The sequence below is a fragment of the Ambystoma mexicanum genome, chromosome 12 (assembly GCF_040938575.1).
Source record: "Ambystoma mexicanum isolate Mex_15411 chromosome 12, UKY_AmexF1_1, whole genome shotgun sequence".
NCBI classification, from domain to species: domain Eukaryota; kingdom Metazoa; phylum Chordata; class Amphibia; order Caudata; family Ambystomatidae; genus Ambystoma; species Ambystoma mexicanum.
The window spans coordinates 444,201,265-444,225,654 of record NC_090936.1 but is presented as its reverse complement, the minus strand read 5'-3'; the positions used below and the strand labels follow the sequence as shown (position 1 = coordinate 444,225,654).

The 24,390-nt window shown below is 45.3% G+C and overlaps 1 protein-coding gene across 8 annotated transcripts in view; it reads right to left on the bottom strand.

The window, feature by feature from the left end:
* Nucleotides 1-24,390, bottom strand: part of CACNA1C (calcium voltage-gated channel subunit alpha1 C) — a 2,322,072-nt gene that overhangs the window by 1,205,255 nt on the left and 1,092,427 nt on the right. For 4 of the 8 annotated variants that reach the window (XM_069628642.1, XM_069628646.1, XM_069628641.1 and 1 more), the window contains exons 15-19: nt 14,924-15,044; nt 11,095-11,209; nt 8,116-8,257; nt 7,952-8,024; nt 1,339-1,471 (exon numbers count right to left, since the gene is read on the bottom strand). In XM_069628642.1, coding sequence (XP_069484743.1) covers nt 1,339-1,471; nt 7,952-8,024; nt 8,116-8,257; nt 11,095-11,209; nt 14,924-15,044 — 584 coding nt within the window. The remainder of the gene's footprint in view (nt 1-1,338; nt 1,472-7,951; nt 8,025-8,115; nt 8,258-11,094; nt 11,210-14,923; nt 15,045-24,390) is intronic. The other 4 variants (XM_069628644.1, XM_069628648.1, XM_069628643.1 and 1 more) reach the window with 1 other exon arrangement.

Here is a 24,390-nt window from a genome sequence, read left to right as displayed (position 1 = left end):
CAAATAGGGAGTAAGTAATAGGAGAGGCGAGGGCTTGGAGGGAACCTCCCAAATATATAAAAAAAAACATTTTGATGAGTTTAAAAAGAAATAATGATTTCGGCATAAAACTCATTGAAAAAATAACTGGCGATGTATGACATAAAACCCTCCACTTATTAGTCAATGCAGAATCATCTCCCACGCATCCACTACCCACAGCAGCTGACCCAAGCATTTCCTCCCACGTCAGGCTCCACATGACTGCTTCAAGTGTAAATATGTATATCTGTATTTGAGATGGCATTAGGTCTGTACTATACATCATCTGATCCTTGGCCAGTGTCTAATGTAGTGACTTCAAGCAGGCATTTCCGGGGAAGCCAAAGGCAACTCAACCAACAACAGATTTGGAGTGGCATCCACGAGTCAGTGCCTGGGTTTTACGATGACACACTCTGAATAGCCACCAAATGTCACTGACAGGGGTCCATGGCAACGTATTGGCCAATGGTAGACCCTAAGCAGGATAGAAGAGGAATTTGACCCATAAGAGAGGTGGCACCGTCAACATATGCAGCTGCGACACGGGCAAGCAGCAGGGGATTGGACATTCCGATGGGGTTCGTGGGATAGTCTAGTTTAAGCAGTACCCGTCCGCACATGGATACTAGGGACTAGTAGTAGTAGTGACCCATTTGAGTCTTTTCAGAGGTGTTGCTAGATCTGAAAAGATCTGGGGCTACCCTAATGTCGGGACTGTTGGGACTCGGGGCTAGCTAGCCTTTTGGTTGTAGACCCCGAGCTTCTATCCAGGGCTACAACCAAAAGACCCGGGGCTTTAGCCCCCTCAGCGCCCCCCTCCTAGCAACACTACTGGGTCTTTAGCCAGCAACTTACTGTGGGTGGCAATTCGGTTTCACTATGGGACTTTGTCCAGTTAGACACTCTACACCACCAGAATGTGCACTTGTGTGGATCACGAGTGGGCCTTAGTCAAAGACAAAATCTGAGTTCCTACCAGGTGTTACATGTATGGCACATGTAAGATGGAAGAGGAGGCTGCAGCAGTCAATCTCTCCCCGCTGCTCTCAGCAAGCCCAGGCTTAACATGAAACTGTTCGCTTTCCAGGCACATCTGCTCCCCTTTCCAAACGTTCATGCTTCAAATCTGCTTTTGGGTAAATGTAAAGGATGCAAACACTTGCATGTGGTGCCATGTGATGTGCTGCTCTGTAACATGGAGCCAGGTGCCCACAGTGTCAGCGCGCGCAGCACCTGCAGGATCAATGACCAACCTCATTGTGCCCCCACTCCTGCCTCCCCACCCACAGCTTCACAGTGATCGTCCCCTCTTACCTGTTATTAGGGCGGAAGATGAAGAAAGCACTAGCTTCTGGCATAGGCACTGCTTTCTCTTTGAGGTGGAGCTCAGACAGGGGCCGAGGACGGGGACCAACGGGCATCTCAGGCTCCTCTTCCTCCTCCTCGCCTATGAAAGAAGGGTCATGTTTTAAAGTTATCTACAGTCCGAACTAACCACAGGCTGGATGGCCTTAATGGGCAGCTCTGTTTGCTAATGTGTATATGAATCCGAGCCTTCTGATTGGTTGGCATATCAGGAAGTTGTGACCAGATTACCAGGGAAGCCTTATGAGAGAGGGACACAATCAGGAGTAAAACCGGTTACCAGACATTTCGTCGAAAACAAATGGTCGACAGGACATTTGGTCGAAACCATTTGGTCGAAAACCAAATGGTCGAATTTTTTATTTTTTCTATTTTCACTTTTTTTTTTTGGGGGGGGGGGTCCCCCCAGCCCCCTTTTTTTCTAAAAAACCCTTTTTTTCCCTAAACTAAAACCTAAAAAAAATATATATAAATAAAAAAGAAAATGCGACCATTTGGTTTTCGACCAAATTCCGTCGACCAAATGTCTTTCGACGAAATGTCTTTCGACGAAATGTCCGGACAGCGTAAAACCTTTCCTATACACCCTCTTTCTCTGCTCATAGTCTTGTCACATTGGTTTGCCACTTTGTAGTCTTCGCAATGGTAATATTGAGACCTTACTGCTGTTTGGTGACTTTTAAGCATTCATTTCACTCTCAGTCCAGCCCTACTTCACATTTCAGCACGTGAAACTGATCTGCCCTTCTTAGAAATCTCTTCCTGTTTCTAAAACATTTAGCAGGTTTTTCACTCCCTCTTGTTTAATAAATGAAGACATTTGGAAGGCATTTGAATCCATGCCTTAATTACTAATCTCCCTGCAATATCAGTTAAGAGCATGTTGGAATGCACCTGTCCGGGACTGATGTCCAGGGCATCCAACTTGTTATGGCCTTCCCCTTATGATGGGCTCCGTATGCCAGAGACCTCTCTTACGCATCACTCAGACATTACGAACCAGCTAATTTTGAGTGACCTGAACGGGAAAAAGTGTCTGTAACAACGGTTACCGGCATCTTTTCCGGACCGGGTCACTCTGAGTCAGGCGGTAGGGGCTGTGAACTATTGACCTGCCGGTAGTTTAGGCCCCTACCGGCAGAAAATTCACGGAAGCACCGGCACGGTTACTAATGGTGCTGGTGGTTCAGTGTTCCCATTCCCATGGAGTCCAATGGGACTCCACAGGAATGGGAACTTACTGTTCCGCCGCCGGCCATAATATCCTGGTATTAACGGGGTATCTGGTGTCGGAAACGGTAGGCCGAGGTTGCCGGTAGGACGTCAGTAATACTGCCAGCCTATCGGCAACCTTGTAATGAAGGCCAATTCTAGAGTGGCAATATAATTTACAGCTGCTGAACACTGATATCAGTGCAATAATGACATGAAAGAGGTGGCCTTTAAACTGTGGGCTGGGGGTCTGGAGGCATGTAGGAGGCATTTAACAAAGAAGGTGAGTGCGACGGCCTCTAGTACAGCATACACCTGAAACTGATTAGAGCAACAAAACCTTACTTGTCCACCACCAGCTGCCTCACCCTATCAAGAGCTCTGGTATTATCCAAATTGTACTATTGTAACGCTTTTTGACCTTCAATGTATACTGTGTATACACCTCCGTGTACAAATACCTGTGTATATAACTCTGTACATAATCCTAAGCCCAAGTAAAGGGAGATAGAAGAAACAAAAAGCTGTTGCCCGGCCCTTGAAAAAAGAGTCTCTAGTTTTCGCCTTGGGGGTCAGTGGAAGGAGCGGGGTGGGTGTTCATTTTCCACTCCAAGGTTGGAAGCAAAATCACTCTAGTTCACTTATAATCAATAGACGGAGGGAAGAGAAAGGACGAATGAGGGAGGAAGGAATGGGAGGTACAGAATAGGTGAGATGTGGAGGGATAGTGATTGACAACAGACAACCGGAAGCAAGGAAAGCAAATGAGTAAGGGAATAGATGGAGGTGAGCGCCCGAGATGGAACATTATGAGAGACAGTGAGAGCGATTGGAATAGACAAGTAGAAGAAATGACAATGGTATGTAGGGCGAGAGATAGGGCGGGAAGAAATTAGAGACAGGCACAAATGCACGGGATGTAGAGACACAAGTGATTATTTGGAATCAGAAGGAGAGGCACTTTGACAGAAGGGGAGAGAAGAAACGAGAGGCCAGAAAAGGAAAGAATGGAAGACACACAAAGAATAAGAAATAGTGTGAGGGTAGAAAAGAAAGACAGAATGCGGACAGACAGGGTAAGAGAGACTTGGAGAGAAGGAAATGAGAAAAAAAGTGAGGAACAAGACAGGTGGAATAAGAGGAGATGAAAAGTTGAAATTGCAGTGATGGAGGAAAAGAGACTCAAAGACAGAGGGCCTCATTACAGTTTTGCCGGTACGGTAAAATTACCACAATAACTGTTAGTAATTTTGGCACTGGCAATTTTACCAGACCATCAAAGTTTGCCATTCGGGAAAGTGATTTACCTCCAGCCAGGAACTGGTGGTGAATCAGGGCTCTAATGGCAAATAAATGCCAGAATTACCTATGGAGTCCTATGGAATGGGGGTTTACCGCTGTTGCCGGCACCTTGAATATCCCTGAAATACCAGGATATCAGCCTGCCGGAAACAGTAGGGGCAGTTTGGTGGTATATCCCACTGGAATTACTGGCAGGATACCAGCAAACATGTAATAAGCCCCATAGTGAGAGAGAGCGGGAGAGAGAGCGAGGGAGACATAGGTGCTCTGATTACAGCTTTGTGGTAAGGTAAAAAACAAATAGTGTTTGGCATTAACACAATTCACGTTACAGCCAGGCAAATATACACCACCGCTACACCCGCAGGTATCCTAAAAAATAACGTTTGTGGTATAGTAAATACGTCCCATTTACAAGGTCAAAATCCACCTTGAAAATCGACCAATTTTTAACTACACCAAATAGGTGAACTTAAAAATTGTAAACAAGGGCTTTCCTTCAAAAACACAGAAAAACGTTTTTTTCATGTGGACCTAGTAACTGGGTGAAAAAGTGAGCATATCCAATGATCGCTTCCTTACCAAATTGACAATGTAATGCATTGAAACGCCACCTTTGACCCTTTCTGCATGTAAAAAAATATATTCATCATCTGAACTTCAGCAACTTTGCATTTTCCATTTCCACCCTAATTGTAATGAAATTTGACCACCAATTTTGTTACCTGGCCCAAAGGGTCTCTGCAGCCCCAGTGCCCTAAGGCCACCACAGTGAGCTTCCTGGAGGGATATATGTAGGATGCTGCAGAGAACGTATCTGTCACTGTTTATCTCATCCCTATACTGTTCCTAGGCTAGTCCCAGCGAGGGTACTGCTGTTCTGCTTTCCCGGGAGGCCGTTATACCGTCCTTACCCCTGTGACACAAATAGAAGTGGTACAATCCATTGCTGTGTCATGTGGATCTTGTTGATCCCCCACGTCATGAAGAGGATGGAAATGGGAAAAATAAATATTTTGCAAGGATGGGTGTGGATTTACTGTGGGATTTCAGTAAATCCTCTCCTTTTACCCTCATGAAGGCGGTAATGCTGTAATGAGGGTATGACCCTCAGTTCATCACCAGCGATAGTTATCATTCCTTGCGAAAAATCTGCCCAAGCCGTAATGAGGGCCAGGCTGGTGAAAAAAGCAACCTAGGGAAAGAGAAATCCAGCCAGGAAGATATGCATGTAATGTGGCCAAGGGGGAAAGAGAAAACGAAGGAAAGAGGAATCCAGCCAAGAAGATATGCATGCAATGTGGCCAAGGGGGAAAGAGAAAACGAAGGAAAGAGGAATCCAGCCAAGAAGATATGCATGCAATGTGGCCAAGGGGGAAAGAGAAAACTAAGGAAAGAGGAATCCAGCCAAGACGATATGCATGTAATGTGGCCAAGGGGGAAAGAGAAAACGAAGGAAAGAGGAATCCAGCCAAGAAGATATGCATGCAATGTGGCCAAGGGGGAAAGAGAAAACGAAGGAAAGAGGAATCCAGCCAGAAACATATGTATGCAATGCGGCCAAGGGGGTAAGAGAAAACTAGGGAAAGGGGAATCCAGCCAGAAAAATATGTATGCAATGCGTCCAAGGGGGAAAGAGAAAACTAAGGAAAGAGGAATCCAGCCAGAAACATATGTATGCCATGCGGCCAAGGCGGTAAGAGAAAGTTAGGGAAAGAGGAATCCAGCCAGAAACATATGTATGCAATGCGGCCAAGGGGGTAAGAGAAAACTAGGGAAAGAGGAATCCAGCCAGAAAGATATGTATGCAATGCGGCCAAGGGGGTAAGAGAAAACTAGGGAAAGAGGAATCCAGCCAGAAAGATATGTATGCAATGCGGCCAAGGGGGTAAGAGAAAACTAGGGAAAGACGAATCCAGCCAGAAAGATATGTATGCAATGCGGCCAAGGGGGTAAGAGAAAACTAGGGAAAGAGGAATCCAGCCAGAAAGATATGTATGCAATGCGGCCAAGGGGGTAAGAGAAAACTAGGGAAAGAGGAATCCAGCCAGAAACATATGTATGCAATGCGGCCAAGGGGGTAAGAGAAAACTAGGGAAAGGGGAATCCAGCCAGAAACATATGTATGCAGCATGCAATGTGGCCAAGGGGGTAAGAGAAAACTAGGGAAAGAGGAATCCAGCCAGAAACATATGTATGCAATGCGGCCAAGGGGGTAAGAGAAAACTAAGGAAAGAGGAATCCAGCCAGGAAGATATGCATGCAATATGACCAAGGGGGTAAGAGAAAACTAGGGAAAGAGGAATCCAGCCAGAAAGATATGCATGCAATGTGGCCAAGGGGGAAAGAGAAAACTAAGGAAAGAGGAATCCAGCCAGGAAGATATGCATGCAATATGACCAAGGGGGTAAGAGAAAACTAGGGAAAGAGGAATCCAGCCAGAAAGATATGCGTGCAATATGGCCAAGGGGGTAAGAGGAATCCAGCCAGAAAGATATGCGTGCAATATGGCCAAGGGGGTAAGAGGAATCCAGCCAGAAAGATATGCGTGCAATATGGCCAAGGGGGTAAGAGAAAGCCAAGGAGAGTGAAATGCAGAGAAAAATAAATGGTCAATGAAGAGGTGAGGGTCAAGAAAATGGAAGAAGAGGGGTGCAGCTAGTAATTAGGGGCAAGAAAGGTAGTGTGGGCTGAGAGACCAACGATGAAAGGGGATCAATGTTATGGTGACAGGGAGGTCAAGGGTGAGAGGCAAGAGACCAAGGAAACGAGTGGCTGAAGGATGTGGTGAGGGGAGGATGGAGCAGTACCACTTCACAGAAAACAGGAAAGCGGATGAAGGCTACTGTGATTACACACATGTCTCCTGGAGCCTGAACATGTTTAGCTGTGCTGCTCCAGCACCTGAAAATGCAGCCACACAAGGGCAGGATCCTTCAGGGCAGGGCCCCAGCTCCCACCAAACCCCCACTCTACCGAGCCAGTCAAGGGAGCCCTACGAGGCTGGCCCTGCCTTCTGTAGGTTCCAGCCTGAGGCCTTTTCTTCTGTGACACCACAGAACCCCTAAGTAGTTCCATACATTCTAACATTGTGTAGTTCGGGGAGTTTCATCCCATAGACCTGTTTTTACAAATGGAAGGAGTTGTGACAAAGGTTCAGTGTTGAAAGACTCATGAGGGATGAATAACGCCATTTGATAGCCCTGAATGCATCCTTCACCATCCTCTTGATTGGAATTGCACATTACTGTGACATCAGGGAGTAGGTCCGATAGCACGAGTAGAGCACTCGCTTTGACATCCGTGCAGAGCCTGCTGATGCAGGTTTGAATCCCGGCAGGGCCAAACTCAGCCTTTCCTCCTTCCGAGGTTGATAAATGAGCACCACACACCGTGGATAATAATAAGCAGCGCTCAGATACCCGAGGGCTTGTAGCGCTATATAAATGCTAAATTATTATCATTATTAGGTAGTATTGTAAAAGCTGCGTTGTAAACAATAGAGTAATGTGGCCGTTGCCTACAGCGTTGACTCAGTGAGGTCTACCCGTGATCCGTGTCATAATATTGCAGCCCAGGGAAATCTGCTCGCAGTTGTGCTTCTAAGGATATAGGATGAACTACAGACCTTTGACTGTCTCTACCATTCTGGTGTCTCAGAGGCCAAGGTCTGTCACAACCGCAACTGATTTTTTTTGGTACCCAGTCAATTTACCGAAAAATAATTCTGAGTGGTACATTTCACTGAAAACCCTAACACCGAAAAATACCAAAAGTATTTATAAATATATTCAGGGTAATGGGGTAAGGGGGTAAAATGGGTCAGGATGGGGTTGGGGTGGTGTTATAAGGATAGAAAATCAGAGGGATGGGGGGCACCCCCCAAATAACAAAAAATAAAAAATGTGTATTTTTTGGTCGCAATGAAATGCATCACTCTGAATTTTCCATCGGTAAGATCACAGATAACCATTTTTTCAATAAGTCAGCTTATCTCTGCCTTCACCTAACTGCCATTTTGAGTCCTTTGAGAAGAAAATAGAAGTACCTGGAATCTCATTTGTGCAGGGGTATGGGTTCTTCTCGTCGTTCTCGTTGACTGGATAATCATCCACGCTGATCTGGAAGAAAAGGGCACAGAAAGAGACCTGTGAGTCCAGTGATCTGGTGATGATAGCATTCCGCCACAAGTACTCTTCATGGCCTGCGTACCTTGGTGGCCGGCGTAGAGTCTCCGTCCGCTGTGATGGATTTCAGCTCGATCTTCTCCTCCTTCACTTCCACCTCTACAGGCGCTGGAAGTTGTTTGAGGTCCTTTTTCTTTTCTGGACTTGAGGACCTAAAAACATGCACACTTAGAGAAAAGTGAATCTCATTGCTATGAAGAAGCTGGGCCTTCATTACATTTCTACCCACACAATATTTTTGCCCAAGTCGCTTCCCTTTGTGTGCTCCCCAGTCAACATTATTCACACCCTCTGTTTTGAAGGAAAACACTGCCACCCGCTAAAGACATAGCAATGTCCCTCCTTGCCAGCAGAGGGAGTCTGCTATCATAGCAAATTAGTATGTACGGAACAGTGAGCGTCTACAGATTGCATGGGCAAACATCACTATGTTGTAGGCAGTTGTAGTATTAGCGGCCCAGTGGTTAAGGATCTAAGTTTGCATTCTGCAATTACATGTACACTCTTGGCTTGTCTAATTGGCAAAGACTGCCACCTATTGCCCCCTTGTCCTCAGTCGCGGTTTCCCCCTTTCTCATTGCCTGCCTCTTATCACCGGAACTCTCTTCCGCTTTCTCTTCGTTCTATTAGTTCTTATTCTTTATTTTCCACTTCTCTTAAAAGCTACCTTTTCAAGTCTTAAGTTGAAATTGTGTATAGTCTGTTAATTTACTTTGATTGTACTATAAGTGTATCTTGTTCTGCCCTTTGGTGTAAAACGCTATATACATTATAAATCAAATAAAACAAATACAAAATACATATTCGCCATAAACTGGCAGCTTTAGGATTCAAATCCTATATTTCTGTTACATTCCATGGAATGTAATCCTGGTTCTTCATTTCGCCTTCGACTCCATCATCTATTTACAGTAAAGTAAAACCAAGCAGATCTAGTGCGAAACCCTATCAAGACTTCGCCAAGAAGCGACCCCTGGGGCCTTTAATTCTTTCCCTGAACTGTGCGGGGCCTTTCATGACCATATATAATGGAGAGCATTCATAGTGTATCATTGGCATTCTTGTTGTATGCCAGGTGCTGGAGCACACTCTTGTTTTAGCTTCTATTGACCCTCTTCATATGCTCTAGCCCTTCTCTGTGGCGATGGCGTGTGGTCCGTTATTTAAGTACACAGTTTCCCATCTACCCTCTGAAATGAAGCTCAGGGTCTACAGTCTCCGCCCCCTCAGCTGTCTCATGCCCGCTGCTGTATCCCCGGTGGGGGTGCATGCAGCTGCTTCCCTCGGCTACGAGGGTTGGGGCCTGGGGTGGACTGGGAACCAAAAGAAACCCTTGATTTAATTTTCAAAGTGGCCCCATATTACACATTTTCACCAAGCCCAGCCCTTTCCCTTAGGGAACATTTGGAAATACCACACAAAAGAGGCTCAGAGGGCAGAGTACTACCGGGAAATCTCCAGAGTTCCCTATAGCCAGATCACCCCTTTGTTGGGCCAAAGGAACAAGAGCGGGTGGGAGAGGAAAGATGTCACTAGTTTGGAGAAAATAGCATAGTGATATATATCTTGTTAGAAATCAACATTCCAGTGTGCACTTAAGTGCGCTCGATGCCCATTGGGGCAAGCTTAGTGTTTGCTACAAACATGTTAAAGGTTAGGATTGGCTAGGCTGAAATGAGAGTGTGAGCAAGTGGGTAAAGTCTTAGCTCATCTTCTGCTAAGGAGAACACAAAGGCTAAGAGAGGTTCCCCGCTTTAGCTGCCCCAGCCCCCGGCTGATGGTGCCTCAGACTCCCCACAGCATAACATTTACAGTGAGATGCTATCTGTCAGGATCAACTAGACTGAAGGTTAGTGGTAGGAGTCAAAGTCATTGGGTAACACTAGCGACTTATTCTGACATGTTCCCTGAAGAAGAGCCCTGAACATGAGTGTGTATTTCAGTCAACCACAGGTAGGAGGCGCAGCTGGCACAGGTGGATTTGGGTATCTGGCTTATGCAGGAGGATCGCCACATGTCACAGGCATAACTAGTTTGCATATAACAACATGTATAAGACTAGGGGTGGACTAGGACAGCACTGGCCGGTCTCCATACATAGAAATACTCCATACTTAACCTTATCAGATCATGAACAATGAATTTAATATGGGCGGGGGGAATTGGAGCTAGACCCCAGAAGCTTATGTTTTGTTAACATAATAATTTGCCCATCCTATAGTCACTACCGATTCATGATGAATAAAATGCAATCGCTTTAAGTGTTCTTGAGAGCTTATTTATTAACAAAAACTTCAATGTGAGTTGGGTTTGCTAATACAGAGACCTTTTTTCACATGGACCCAAAAAAATGCATTTTCCCCAATCATAGTTCCATACCTATGGCCAGCTCCACCCCTCAAGAGCCCCTCAGCCCCATCTCTTGTTGTCCCACCTTCAGCTTGTTCAGATGGCCTTGTGGCCCTTCCTGCCCGGAGAATCTGAGGTCTGAGCGCGAATCTGACTCAACCACTGACTCCATCATCTGCCCTGTCCTGCCTGGGGCAGGCTGTGGGTAGGACTGTTTTGTCTAGGCCTTGACAGCTCCTGTTTGCTAAGCAATCATTCGGCATCTGGAGCCATCCCTGGGAAGGTCACCTTACTCCCCTGGTGTCTAGAACTCTCCGGCCACTAATCTCCATAGGCAGTGGCCTAAAGTGTCTATATGTGGCCCTGTCCTGGGCACTGGAAATTCAGGCAGATTTCTGCGCATTACAAATGTTCTAGGGAAAAAAATAAACAAATAAAATAGAACAGAAAAACCTGCATGTTCCCACTCTTCCTGACTAAAAGAGCAGAGGAATACAACCCCCTCCTGTCTTCATAAACCCTACAACGAGGCGTGACCAGGGAACCTATTCGCTGGTGCCGGTCCTTGACTTCGGTTCGTAGAAGGAAGCTAGCCCATGTCCTATGGCCACTGATCATCATAATTGTTTTAAACATTAAGGGATAAGTGCACTACCTTGCCAATTTCTTCCTCTCCTTTTCTTCTTCCTCTTCTTTCTGAGCAGATGTCAAGCTCTCAGCATCGGCCAGGTTGTCCACAGCGATGGCCAAGAAGACGTTTAGTAGGATATCTGTTTATCGATGTTCATAAAGGAAATGTGGACGAGCTCCGCTGATGGGACAACAATTACAGAGAAGGAAAGCCAAGTCTGTTCAGACAAACAAGGGAGACGAGCACCTACTGCTCATGTTTATGTGCACAAATAAGGTGAGGGGCAGTGAAGAGGGTACTACTTTCAATACACAGCAGCTCAACGCTACCCTGAGAGGTTAATAGGTCACTGCTATCTTACTCCCAGTTTAGGTGTTCAGATGCACTACAATCTTTAAGTCACTAGTGGCCCTCATTCCGAGTTGGCTGGTACACTGTAAGAGTGCTGGCAATAACGTTTACTGGCATTTTTACTGGACCGGTCAACTACAACTGTGCCAGTAGGAGTCAAGGATTTACTTCCAGCTAAGAGCTCGAGGTCAGTCTGACCCCTACTGGCCAAAAACTGCCTTCATTACCGGCACGGCCGGTAATAGTGGCAAAATCCTACCCATTAGAATCCTAAGGGACTCCATGCGATCGTGATTTACCGTTCTTACCGGCACTTGTAATCTGCCGGTAGTTCCGCCAGACCAAGTGCCAGTAACGGCAATTCCGTTTGCCGATGTTCAGCAGATTTACCGACAGAATACCGGCAAACTTGGAATGAGGCCCAGGGAACTCTTTATGAGTCTTGTGGTAATGTTCAAAAGAAGCAAAAAATGCAAGAACGCCTGCGTTTACTTCTCGCTATAGTATGACCTATTTATGGCACGCAGTATTCAATGGGAGTACCGCATGGTGTAAATACCACCTACCTATGAGGAAAATGCATCATATATTTTACTCCGATTTTTACGTCCACCTGAGAGGAGGCGATTTTTTAAACTTTTTCCATGTAATGAGGGCAAGATCAAGCACTTCCCTTCACTGCAGGAGCATTATCCTGCATAGGAACTCCTAAAGAGGGCTAAAAGGCGGCCATCTTAGATGCCCGCCTGCTCACCATTCTCACAATGGGCCTCATTCCGAGTAGGGCGGTAAGGGATACCGGGCACCAGTAAGGAGACTGGTGCCCGTAATCCCTTACCGCCCTACTACGAGGTCCCTTAGCAGGTCCCTCCTTTAATGCCTGGTCTGACCAGGCGTTATTGACGGGACCCGTTAAGGGACTTCAGAGCTAATAAAGGTACTGCAATTTGCGGTACCATTATTAGCTCCTTCCCCATTCCCATTGAGCCCTCTTGGGGCTCAAATGGGAATGGGGAATGGCTTTTTCAATGGGGACTTACCGGTCCCGCAAAGGTCAGACTACACCGTTAAATCCACATTGAACCATACCGGTGCTGGTACCGTTATTGGAGGCAGCCATGGCCCAAATAGCGCCATGTCTACCTCCAATCTCGGAATGAGGCCCAATGTAATGCAGAGAATAGCCGTAAAGGGACTCCATCTGCTTCATCAACAATATACATTAGTGATACGACCCGCCACTTCCATCCTCAAACTCAGAGACCCGCTGCTGCAGACAATCCACTTCCATCCTCAAACTCAGAGACCCGCTGCTGCAGACAATCCACTTCCATCCTCAAACTCAGAGACCCGCTGCTGCAGACAATCCACTTCCATCCTCAAACTCAGAGACCCGCTGCTGCAGACAATCCACTTCCATCCTCAAACTCAGAGACCCGCTGCTGCAGACAATCCACTTCCATCCTCAAACTCAGAGACCCGCTGCTGCAGACAATCCACTTCCATCCTCAAACTCAGAGACCCGCTGCTGCAGACAATTCACTTCCATCCTCAAACTCAGAGCTTACATGGATTTTAAAATGTTCCAAATAATGTGTGCGCATTTTCCGAAATACCGCACGTGGTGTTTGTGGAAATCTCCCATTTGTCATTGCCAACCCATTGGATTTCCAACAATCAGATGGATTTCAAGAATCACCTGGTGCAGTAACGGTAATGACTGCATGAGGTAAGCCTTCGAAAAATCAATTGAACTTATAATGAGGGCTAGGTCTACTTCTGCTTACCATTCCCCCAAGTGAACAGTAGCTCACTAATAAGTGTGCCTCAGCTTCCGTGTGCAGCAGCATCTCGCCGCCACCAAGAGGGATGCCATAGCCGTTTTACTGGCAATGTAGGTGTACAGTAGCTCCGTAGGTTCCTTAGTCCGCTATCCCAGCTGCACACGGACGAGCCTCATGGCTGGACTTGATGGGGTTGCGGCCATGCTAATGAAAGGCAGATTGTAATTGCATTGCCAGTGCCTTTTCTCGTGCTAAGCGGTCCAGGTGCCCATCATACCCTCTCAATTTCTAGACATCAAAGGCCCGGTTCAAAGTGAATTTACACTGCTGAGAAGTGACTTTGCACTGCCAACACAAAACCAGATTCATGTATCCGTGCAAAGTGTATTTTTGCAGCACAAAGTCTGGGCAAAGTCATTTTGTACTGCAAAAATGACTTTGCGCTGACTTTGCCCAGACTTTGCACTGCAAAAATACACTTTGCACGGTTCCATGATTCAGGGTTTGTGTCGCAGTGCAAAGTCACTTTTCAGCAGTGCAAATTCACTTTGAACCTGACAAATATTCCATGAATCGGGCCCCAAATGTCTTATTTCCTTGCCTGTTTTTCGGTTCAGCCCCCCGCCTGTCGCGTCTCCTAGACTTGCTCGACCTCGTTGCCAAGCCCCCTGTCCCACCCAGGAAGGACTGTAAGGCTTAGATGAGAGCTACTATCATAGGAGTGGAAGGAACCCGCTGTAGACATGGGGTACATGTCCAATCTCGGTGCCGCTCATCCTTGACATGTGCATGGCCATGAACACACATGCAGAGGCTCGCTTTTATGTTTGGCCGTATTTCCACTTAAAGGTCAGACCAGTATTTACCAATCACAATTGCGGACATCAATATGTTTTCATGTAATTGCACCTCATTTGGCAATCAGTGCCCTTCCAAGCTCCTCATATAACACATGACCGCTCTCAGTGTAGGATGTGTGCCAAGAAAGTACTGCATCTGTGACCCTGACAGGGGACGGAGTTGGCAGGAAGGAGCAACGTGTAACACATTCTTCAAGGGTTGCAGCCATGCTTGTTGACAGCCAATTGAGTTGAAACAGATTTCAGTTTAGCTGCAACTGCTATCAGGTGGTAAAGTGGAGAAGTGTGCTTTTACTTCACAAAGGACAGTTCCGGAATGGTCAAAATGGTTGCAAAAAGTAATGGTACTGATAACAGTAACAAATAAAAGTAGTAAAACGCCACTCCCGACCGTTCCCGCCCACTTCGACCACTGACCGCTCTAGACTCAACCAGACGTTGCATCATATGACTAAAGTGTGACCAATGAGTATGTGGCTAGCCATGTCTGCGATCCCAGCTAGCGGAGGCACTTCATAGGACCACCCACTAGCGCTTCTTTTGTAATGCCCATTTATTGTCTATGTACTATGCAGTGTCTAGCTATTGTGGGGCATGGCTGGCCACCGCGGTCAAGACCTTTGATATAGTCTGTCGTCTTTTCTGAAGCCCTGAGGTATTGCCCAGCAAGAGCAAGATACGCTATTGGAGATCTAGGGCACCGTCGGCTACCTTCATACTGCTCTACTCGCCACACTTTGGCCCACAGCACTGATATGCAGAAATATACCAGCTTTACCACCACCGGACAAAGCCAGCACCTCAATCGCCCTCTTACACAGCACCATGAAAGTGGGAACAAGTCCGAGCAAAGGATACAGTTTCCACAGATGAAGAGGATGATGAAGTAAATGCAGACCAGCATTCCGGGGAAAGAGGGGCCTCCGTATGCCATGATTCCATCGTACATCACGGAGTTCCAGTCTTCACCAGTCAGGATCTAAATGACATAATCACATTTATCACTTTGTCAAATTTGCTTCCATCAGCTTCAAAGGGCATTGTGTTGCAGGTTAGTATTCGGTCTGGGGCTGTTTGCTCTACTCGGGGACAGAAGAGGGAAATGCTAACTCACTGTGCAGCAATGACCGAGAACCACTGCATTGGCGCCATTGCAGAGTTTCTGACTTGAGATGCTTGAACTGTTTATTTATTTATTTTTATTTTGCGTTTACACCAGTGCACAAAGCCCTGAGGCATCTTGCCGCTAGTTACAGTGGATATGGTGTTACAAGATGTTGTAATGTGTTACCGATAAGTTACAAATAAGTAAGTGTGGCGGTCGATTATCTGTGCAGCCTCACCCCTCAATGTGGCTGCTAGCAGGGTCAGATCCTGGCTGAATTCTCTGTGCATGCTCCTAGATAGCACCAATAGGGGTGGATGACATACATTTGAGGTGTGTGTGAATGTTTCACCCGCTAGATACACATTGTGTATGGTTATGGGTGCGGTTTCAGTTCTTGCTTTGGTGATGCTACCTCCACCCTCCCGCGCAGTACCATGATTGACCACAGCAAGGGAGATATTAGGAGGGATCAATTATGCTCATGGTGCTTGCTTGCACTGTGGCTGGTGCTGTGTTTACGGTAATGACTGTTCTTGTAGTAGCTGTTGACTCCTCCGTTCCAGCAAAGGCCCGGATATTGGATTATTAAAACAGCCGCCACTGTGGACGAACTGGATGCCATTTTTGGAATCGGAGCCCATCAGACCTGTAAAGCTACGCACAGAACTTCCGATGACTGGAATATAGCTTTAGTAAGGCATGTGCAGCATCCCGCAACCAAACCAACGTGCTGCCCTACTATCGAAGGAGAGCGAAGAGTGATATGTGGGCCTGGGCTGAGTGAACCTACACTGTGTGGACTAATCGGCTCTTGCCCTCGGTTTTGGCGGTGGTCTATGGGGGAGGGATATACTGTTTGTAATTATAATTCTTTTGCATGTTGGGGAGCCAACCAGAATCATGTGAGGGGACTCTTTTTGTATGCTTCAAACTACTTTACCCATTTAATGTCTGTTCAGAGGAATTCTGGCCTTTAGTTTTGTGCTGCGGGGATGGTTTTTAAGAGTGTAGTTGTACCGACAGATATTTTCAATTGTAAAATGGGTTGACAGACTGAGCTCTCAGGGTAGGGTGTCTATGGGGATCCGTCCCAATTGATTTCTTGGCTTCTGTCTGCCTGGTGAATGCCAGGGCGATTGAAAGTCAGCTGTTTATATGCATGGGCTGGGATTTGAGAAAGGGAGATAATGTTGAACACATTTTCTTTGCAGGTGTTCAAGCGGGAGAGATTTTTCGCTCGATGGCGGTAGCTTAGGAGAAATATGAATGGAACTGGCACGTGGGGCTCTTAACATGGGGGTCCGGAGAACAAGTAAGTTAAAGTGGGAAAGAATGGAAGTTCCATGACAAGTTTATTAGCCTCCATGTGTGCAGTCGGATACCCCTCAGGAACGTCACATGAACGCTCAACGATTAAAAGATCTCAAAGGCGATGCAGCCTTTTTGTAAGAGATGCGTTTGAAGGAAAATATTTGGGGCATCTTCATAGCAGGGCATTGACCCAGAGATTCTTCTCTGCCCTGCAGGCAAAACTATGTGGGCTGGAGATCCTGGTGCACAAAAGAGTGTCTTTCCAGCTCACGGCCAATCCTCATGATGTGGAGGGAAGGTTTATCAGGGTCAATGGGACAGGGGAGGCAGAATTCTCACTGCCCCTAATGATAGATAAATTCCTTTTTGTTGAGGGAGAAATCCTAATGGGGTGTGATTCGTGCTAATCTTGATCAAGCAAGCCATTTTTCCAGTGATTGTATCAAGCCCCCGGGACTTTAGACCCAAAAGCTTGCCAAGCTTGGTTTGATTGATGTATCACTCGGAGAGAGAGATTATTCAATTTCTTCCCAGGTTCATGAGACACACTGAAAGGATAGATTCACTAACAGCCTCAGTGTGACTACTCTCGGGAGGATAGCTCAAGGGCAACGTGCTCGCCTTAGAAGCAAGACGACACAGAGCACCACAGGTTCGATCCCTGGGTCCGCACTTAGAAACCTCTGGGCATTAAGCGTGCTATAAGTAACCTCTCTTGTCATATCACAGACCCTACAATCCTGTACAGGGGCCATGTCGATATCAGATATTGCCCCATCATGGTCAGTTTGGATGTGAGGAGGTTGGAGCCCAGTAAAGGTACAGAATGGAAATTGAAAGATTGACCACTCCAGGGTCAGGTGTTTGCAGAAAAGGTCCCCCTCTCTATCTGTCAACACTTGAAAGAAAAGTACACTGGGGAAGAAGATCTGCAAGTAATCTGCGATCATGGGAAGCCAGTAATAAGGGGAGTCCTGACTGCAAGGACCTGCATATTATAGAGCAAGGTGAAAAGTTCTCACCAGGCTAGAAGATGACCTGCCCGGGTGCGAAAATGCTCATAAGCAAACAGGCTACCTCAAAAATCAACATAGAGTCAGACAGGCCAGGGGCAAATTAGAAGCGTTCTGTCAGGCCATACAGTCAGAGCTCTGATGAGGACTGTGGGGTTCAAATCCAGCCCCAGACAAAAAGGAAACTGCATTTGGCTATGTCTGGCCTAAAATGCAGAGCATTGACACCACACAGAGATGACTGCCACATCAAAATGCTCTTTACAGAGAAATAGAATTAAATGGGACTAAAAACTGCAGAACCTTTAAAACTCACTGTGAGCTCAGCTGACAGACCAAAAGACAATATTTTACTTGCATCTGCCACAGATCAGAATGTTGTTTTCAAAGACAAAGGCATATTTTTCATTAAAGGTGACTGATGCTAAAATGCAGCATGTGCAAAAGGGAATTGTTTACCATTGAAACTCCTTGGCCTGAATCACTCAAATATATATTATGTGTCAAAAAGCTGTATTCAGATTGATCCTTTAGCACAGAACAACACAATCACAGTCCCAATTTATATATAACAAACCACAAAGAGTAAAGCCACATGAAAATAAAACCATACACTTAGTGAAGGAAGATAAAAACGAGTTAAAATTAACAACTATGGGTTGTTAACCTTGGATTTCAACCTTAAGAGGAGAGCAGGGCTTGCATCCTCAATACTGCATTATACAGGCCCGACTGGACTACAAGACGAGAGCACAGCTCGCAAACCTCATTGCAGCCTCTGAGTGGTTTATAGCAATACCTGACAGCCTGCTTCTTAAAAGCCAGGCACGATGGACATACCTTGCTGATGCAAATACCCCATGCCGCTCTAGCGTGTTAGTGAGGAATTGCATTGATTTCCTTTTGGATCTTAGCCCCATATCAAGTGGGAGTGGTAGTAAGAATCTGAGCCCAAGCCCCATTACAAATGGACATAACAATGTGAAGTGAATTAGAGTTTCTTTGCCTTTTTTACAATGTGGGCATACACCAGTATTTTTAGGCGACCAACCTCGCGTATATCAGGCAGTATACAATATGCCCAGTCTGAAACAAACATATGGGGACCGTTCATAGGGGGGATGAATGCTGTCTAAGAACGGTTTGCCATTTCCCATTAATTTGAGTAATAGGAATACAGGGGCATTTTTCGGAGCATGCATTTGGATCTTTTGGTTCCTAAATGTATTGTGTTTAGCAGTTAACTTGAGCTCAGCTTTGAGTAAGGTGCGACACTCGCTGGGGTTTTCCCAGAAGTGTCTAGCACCTAACCCACACAATATCTTTTTCACATGGAGGACCCAGCCCTGATTGTTTGCTCCTTCCAATTGCAGGAAGTCTCTCAAAGCATCTTTATAGGGGCCAAGCTCGTGGAAGACCAAAGCCTCACCCAATACAGGGCTGGCCTAGAGGCAATCACATCCGCCATGAGCAATATTTGGAGTTCTAAGTGAATCAGCGCAATTGGTGCATTTTTAGGCAAGAGCAGCAATTCCTTTACTATTACTTTACTTTAATTGATTTATACTGCGCAACCATGGATTCGTGGGCTTAAGGGCACACATAAAACACAGAAACGAAGGAACAGATCAGAAACATGAGGCTGAGGCCTAATCAAGAAAGGAATTCAGGAGAGAGAGCAAGTCAACCAAATAACAGAGTTTTTAGTTTTTTCTTGAAGAGTTCAGTAGACAACAGTCCTCTGAGATCAGGAGGAAGAACATTCCATACTCTTGGGGCCGCATTCTGAAAGGCTCCTTTCGTGGCTTTAGTAGTGTTGTATCTGGGGGGAGGGGAGGGGCAGCAGGTCCGTTTTACTGGATCTAAGAAGTCTTGTGTTTATTTTCTCTTTGAGCAGTTCCTGTAGATAAGAAGGCACTTTGCCCAATCTGCATTTGTGTGTTATTACCAGCAGGTGATATAGTAATCTTGATTCTGTTGGGAGCCAGTGCAGACTACGTCTGCCCTCCAAGACATGATCTATCCAGGCAATTCCAGTGACCACTCGAACCACACTCTTTTGTATCACCTGTTGCCGATTACAGTCCAGTTTAGTGATGCCATACAACAGACTGCACCAATAGTCGATTTTGGCACCCACTATAGCCCTAGCAATGGTCTTGGCATTCGATTGTGCAATGAATGGTCAGAGATGAGCTAAAGGTTTGATATAGTAGGCTAAAGACAAGACCAATCTACTAACATGAGCTTTCATGTTCAGGTACTGGTCAAGGAAAATGCCAGGCATCTTAACCTTCTTTTGGGTAGTGATTTTAGTGTCCGATATACGAAAAACTCTCATCCAAAGGTTCTCATTTCCTTACCATATTAGGTATGCCAACTACAATGAGTTCTGTCTTGTCTCTATTCAGAGCAATACTATTCTGCACCATCCAGGTTTATTTTATTTGTTTATTTGTAGAGCGCCGACCGCTCGCAAGCATCGGGGCGCATACGAGGAGACAGAGACACAAAAGAGGATAGTACATTGGACGTGACAGGTTGACACATAAGGAAGTTAGCAGTAGGTGGCGAGGGTTCTAATCAGGGATTACTTGAAGAGCAGAGTTGAATGAGAGAATACACTTTATTAAGAAGTTCATCTCTGTCATGAATACCTGTAAGTGGGATGACACGCTGAGTGTCATCAGTGTAGTTCGTAAACGCCACACCATTCTGTTCTAGAAGAGTGAAAAAAGGGACCATGAAATTCCATAATCATGGGAGGAGCTTCTGCTTCTTCACAATAGACCCGACATTCCCGATTACTAAGGAACGACGAAATCCATAGGGCCGCTTCACTCGAGAAATTAGCCATGTCCTTCAACCTGGTGACCGAGATGGAATGATCCACCAGGTCGAAGGCCCCAGATAGATCCAACAACGTGAGAAGAGACTGTTTTTCATTATCCATGCAGTCTAAGAGTCTGGACTTCAGCTCCAACAAAGCCATTTCAGTTCCAAATCCCTGCCTAAACCCTAATTGATATTTATTGAGAATGGGATATTTGTTGAGGTGAACAGAGATTTGAATGTAAGCTACCCGATTCAAGATCTTAGGCAAAAAGGGGGTGTTAGTAATAGGTCTATAATGTAATAGCATTTTGGTACATAATCCTGGCTTTTTTTAAATGGGCATTAAACATGCCTTTTTTAACCCAGAGGGCACTGAGCTTTCCAAAAAGGAGGCATTTACAAATTTAGAAATTGAGTCCAACAGGATAGGTGAACAGGATTTTATGATAATTGCCGAGCAGGGATCTCCTTTGCATTTGGTAGCTTTTAGGTGTTCAACAATAATGGCCAGTTCTGGTACAGTAATGGGGGAAAAGCTAAAGTGTTGAATAAGAGAATGTTTCACAAAATCTACAGGGGCCCTGACCTCCAACAACTTTATTTGGTACACCTTTATTTTATTAAGTTTTCCCAGCATAGCTTATTGAATGGCTGAGCACCAAGCAGCATCCTTTATTATAGAGCCAGTGTCCTGAATGTGCAGAGTTTTCTTCTCTTTAAGAATTTTAAAGAGCTCCTTTAGAAAAATATTCTCGACTGGGGATAATAATTTTGTATAGGTGAAACCCCACATCTCAGAAACGTAAAAAGACCCAGGCAGTACTTGTTTCTCAAATAGTGCCAGGGCTGGTGTAATTGCCCCACTGCCATGGCTCGAGAAAAAAGACAGAATTGCCCCGCTATATTTACTTAGGTTGACCTTGGATTTGGTCAATTGATCTGACCATCCCCCACCTCGTTAAACCTAATACCCAGGTAGTCGAAGTACCCAACTTCATCCAGTGTAAGACCATCGACTTCTGTCTTCACCTGGCATGGCTTAGAAAAGGGGAGTTTAAAGACCATAACTTTAGTTTTAGAGCTATTGAGCTCGAGGTCAAGCTCCTTAAATTTTGCCAAAAAGATGTTGAGGGCCACTTTCAGGCCAGCTGGGCTGGTAGCAAGAATGGCTGCATCATCTGCATAAAATAAGGTGGGCAATTTTTTTACCCAGTTCTAAAGGCATCCAAACGTACCCCTTTCAACACATCAAACTGATCGGTCAAGTCCCCACCCAGACCGTATCGCACACTAGCCTGTTTGTGGACACGTAATAATTCAAGAGCATCAAGCAATTCTTATGGGATTTTTATGTTTTTTCAGGGTTTGCCACAATAGTGCTCTTGGCATGGAACCGAACGCCGTTTTAAGGTCCAAGAAGATAACATATAGCTTCATAGGTGAAGGGGACATTGATGTCATGATGTGAGATATTCAAAGGCCTCATGTGTGATATAAATGGCATATTCAAAGTGCAGGTTTTCTGTGCCAGAAGAGCTGTGCTCAGCTCAAAAAGACATTTTCAGATGAGATTCAAAGGTATTTCACCACTACCCCCTCCGCACCGGATGCAAAGTTGAAACTCTGCCCTGGACCTTTTGAAGCTCAAAGATCCAAGATTAGTGGCCAGAGCTTGAGCCACGCTCAGGCTTTATGAGGTTAGCAGCTGACCCCATAGATAAACTGAAGACCCATTAGTGGAAGGAAAGTCTTTACAAAAATAAGGATTTCAAATTCGATTCGCGGTGTGGTCCAGGACTTGAATGCCAAATAACATGTTGGAGAACTGCCTCATGATGATGAGGGGGCAAAGGATATACCATATGGCCTGAAAGATAAGGGGACTTGGGGGACCTCTGACTTTGCAAGAGTGATTGATGGTTTTACACCAGGCCAGAGTCAACAGAGGAGAGACCCAGATCTCTTGTGCAGTTGAGAAATTAAACCTAATGTACTTGAAGTAAAAATATGCATATAACTAGCAATAACTAAGAGGTGGTTACATGAGTGTATGCAGTTTATTGATTTTCTCAGGACTCATAAGGCATACAGAACTTATTTAAACCTGAGGACAAGGCCTGTTGGTTGCCAAAACTCTCATCAAGTTACAACCTAAAATATTTTTTTAGCTCCCCAGAAAATGTTATGAAGCAGAGGAGGTAGTAGCTTGGGGAATCGTGTAACTGCATGTAGAATTTGGTGACACTGAAATGTATTATCTGCATGTAAGTCACCAAAATAATTCTGTTCCAACCTGCAACCTCGTGCCAAAACAGGAGTCATTTTAACAAGTGCAGCTTGATGAGAGTTATGTAAATATGTATATGTATTAGTTAGGTTTATTTAGAAATTAGAGAATGTTGCCATGTTGGTCTTTTTAGCGCAAAAACTGACATCTGAAAAAATGTAAATCCCAGTGGGTGGATTGATACTTCCCCTAATCTAAACTTCATAACTCCAGGAGCCTATCCACAGAGAGAGGCTAGGCCTTGGGGGAGGAGAGAACCAATAAGCTGGCACCTTCTAATTTTAATAATTTGGGGGGGACTAAGTGAATATAATGGGTTGCACAATGGAAATTGGGGAGAGCTGCCTAAAATCATCTGGGTGGAAATACTGAAAGATTTTTGCAGAATTTAAACTTGCCTGGGAAACTGCTTGAAATTACCTGGGTCTGAACTGCTGATGAGATTGCTGGAGAAAACCAATAGAGGGGACAGAGGCTGAGATCTATGACCAAGGAGAGGCAGAATAGAGGGATTGAACCTGGAGAATATCCATGACTGATGGTGGATTCTAATGGTTCCTGTCCTGTACCTGTTGATGACCTGAGCTTGATGTCCTTTTTCCTGAGCGTGAAAATGTATTCTATGTAAGTAACTTGTCCAAACCAAACCAAGTCTTGTGGCGATTTGTGTGCTGTATTTTTCCCTTTATGGATTGGGTGGGACAGTTACAATAAATCCTTAGCATTTTGTTAAAGACTAATTTAAAAAATTCCTTTATAGCCAACTAACACAGGGTGAGTTTGTAACATCATCCCGCCCAGTGTGAATACAAATCTAGTCTGTAAGGTATTTGGGTATTCCTATTTCTAATTATGAGCCTTAAAAATCCCTAAAGGGAGGGGTGCATTAAAAACAAAATTCCCTACTGGTTTCCATTCCCTTGAACCCTGCCTCAAAGCAGCGGGGTTCCCGATGATCAACTGAATAAATGGGTGTTTGTGTGCTGGGACAGAACAGTGTCTTCTCAAGTGTCTTCTCAAAGTTAAACAGAGTGGAGTCACTGATTTAAAAAGCACACCTTTTACTGAAAGTAAGGAAGTGGCTCCTGAGAGAAGGGATATTTTGCCTTGCATGGTGGTGAAAAAGAAAGGGTTTCAAATACAAATAAAAAGTGTTGTTCTGAAAAGTGTGTTGTGCTAAAAGACTGACAACATTGCAACGCCAGCCCAAATTCTTTTTACATGTGATTAAATTAAGCCAAACGTCTAGCATTTCCAAGTGAACAGGGAGATTAAAAAGACAGAGCACTACATATGTGAAATTGTTTTGCCTTGAGTAAAAGTGTGGCTTATTATTTAAATTAATCTTTATATATAGCAGAGTCCCATTAGAGCTGCTTACATTGTTGGCTCCAAGAGATAGGCAGGGAGGTGGTCATTTACTGAGCCAACTAAAGCGTGTCTGGGGCAGTGGGAGGCTTTACACAGAATTCTGGGCATTTATCCACATTAAGGACCTTTGCCGCCAGTGTGGGGAAGTGGGAACTTTCCTATGGGCCTAGCGAAGCGTCCATGCAGGAACTGGTTCAGAAGAGGCTTAGTAGCTCTTGGGCAGCTCTTTATTGTAGGAGTTCCCTTGGACTTGTTTGGTTGCAAGTTAAGTTCAGCAAGGGGGGAAAGAAATTGATTGTTATACATAGGCACAGCTAAGAGATTGGACTACCGATCCAAACAGCCGGCAGGAAGCAAGGTGAATGGTCTCCCCCTTAGAGCGGTATTTGGATAAAGTGGG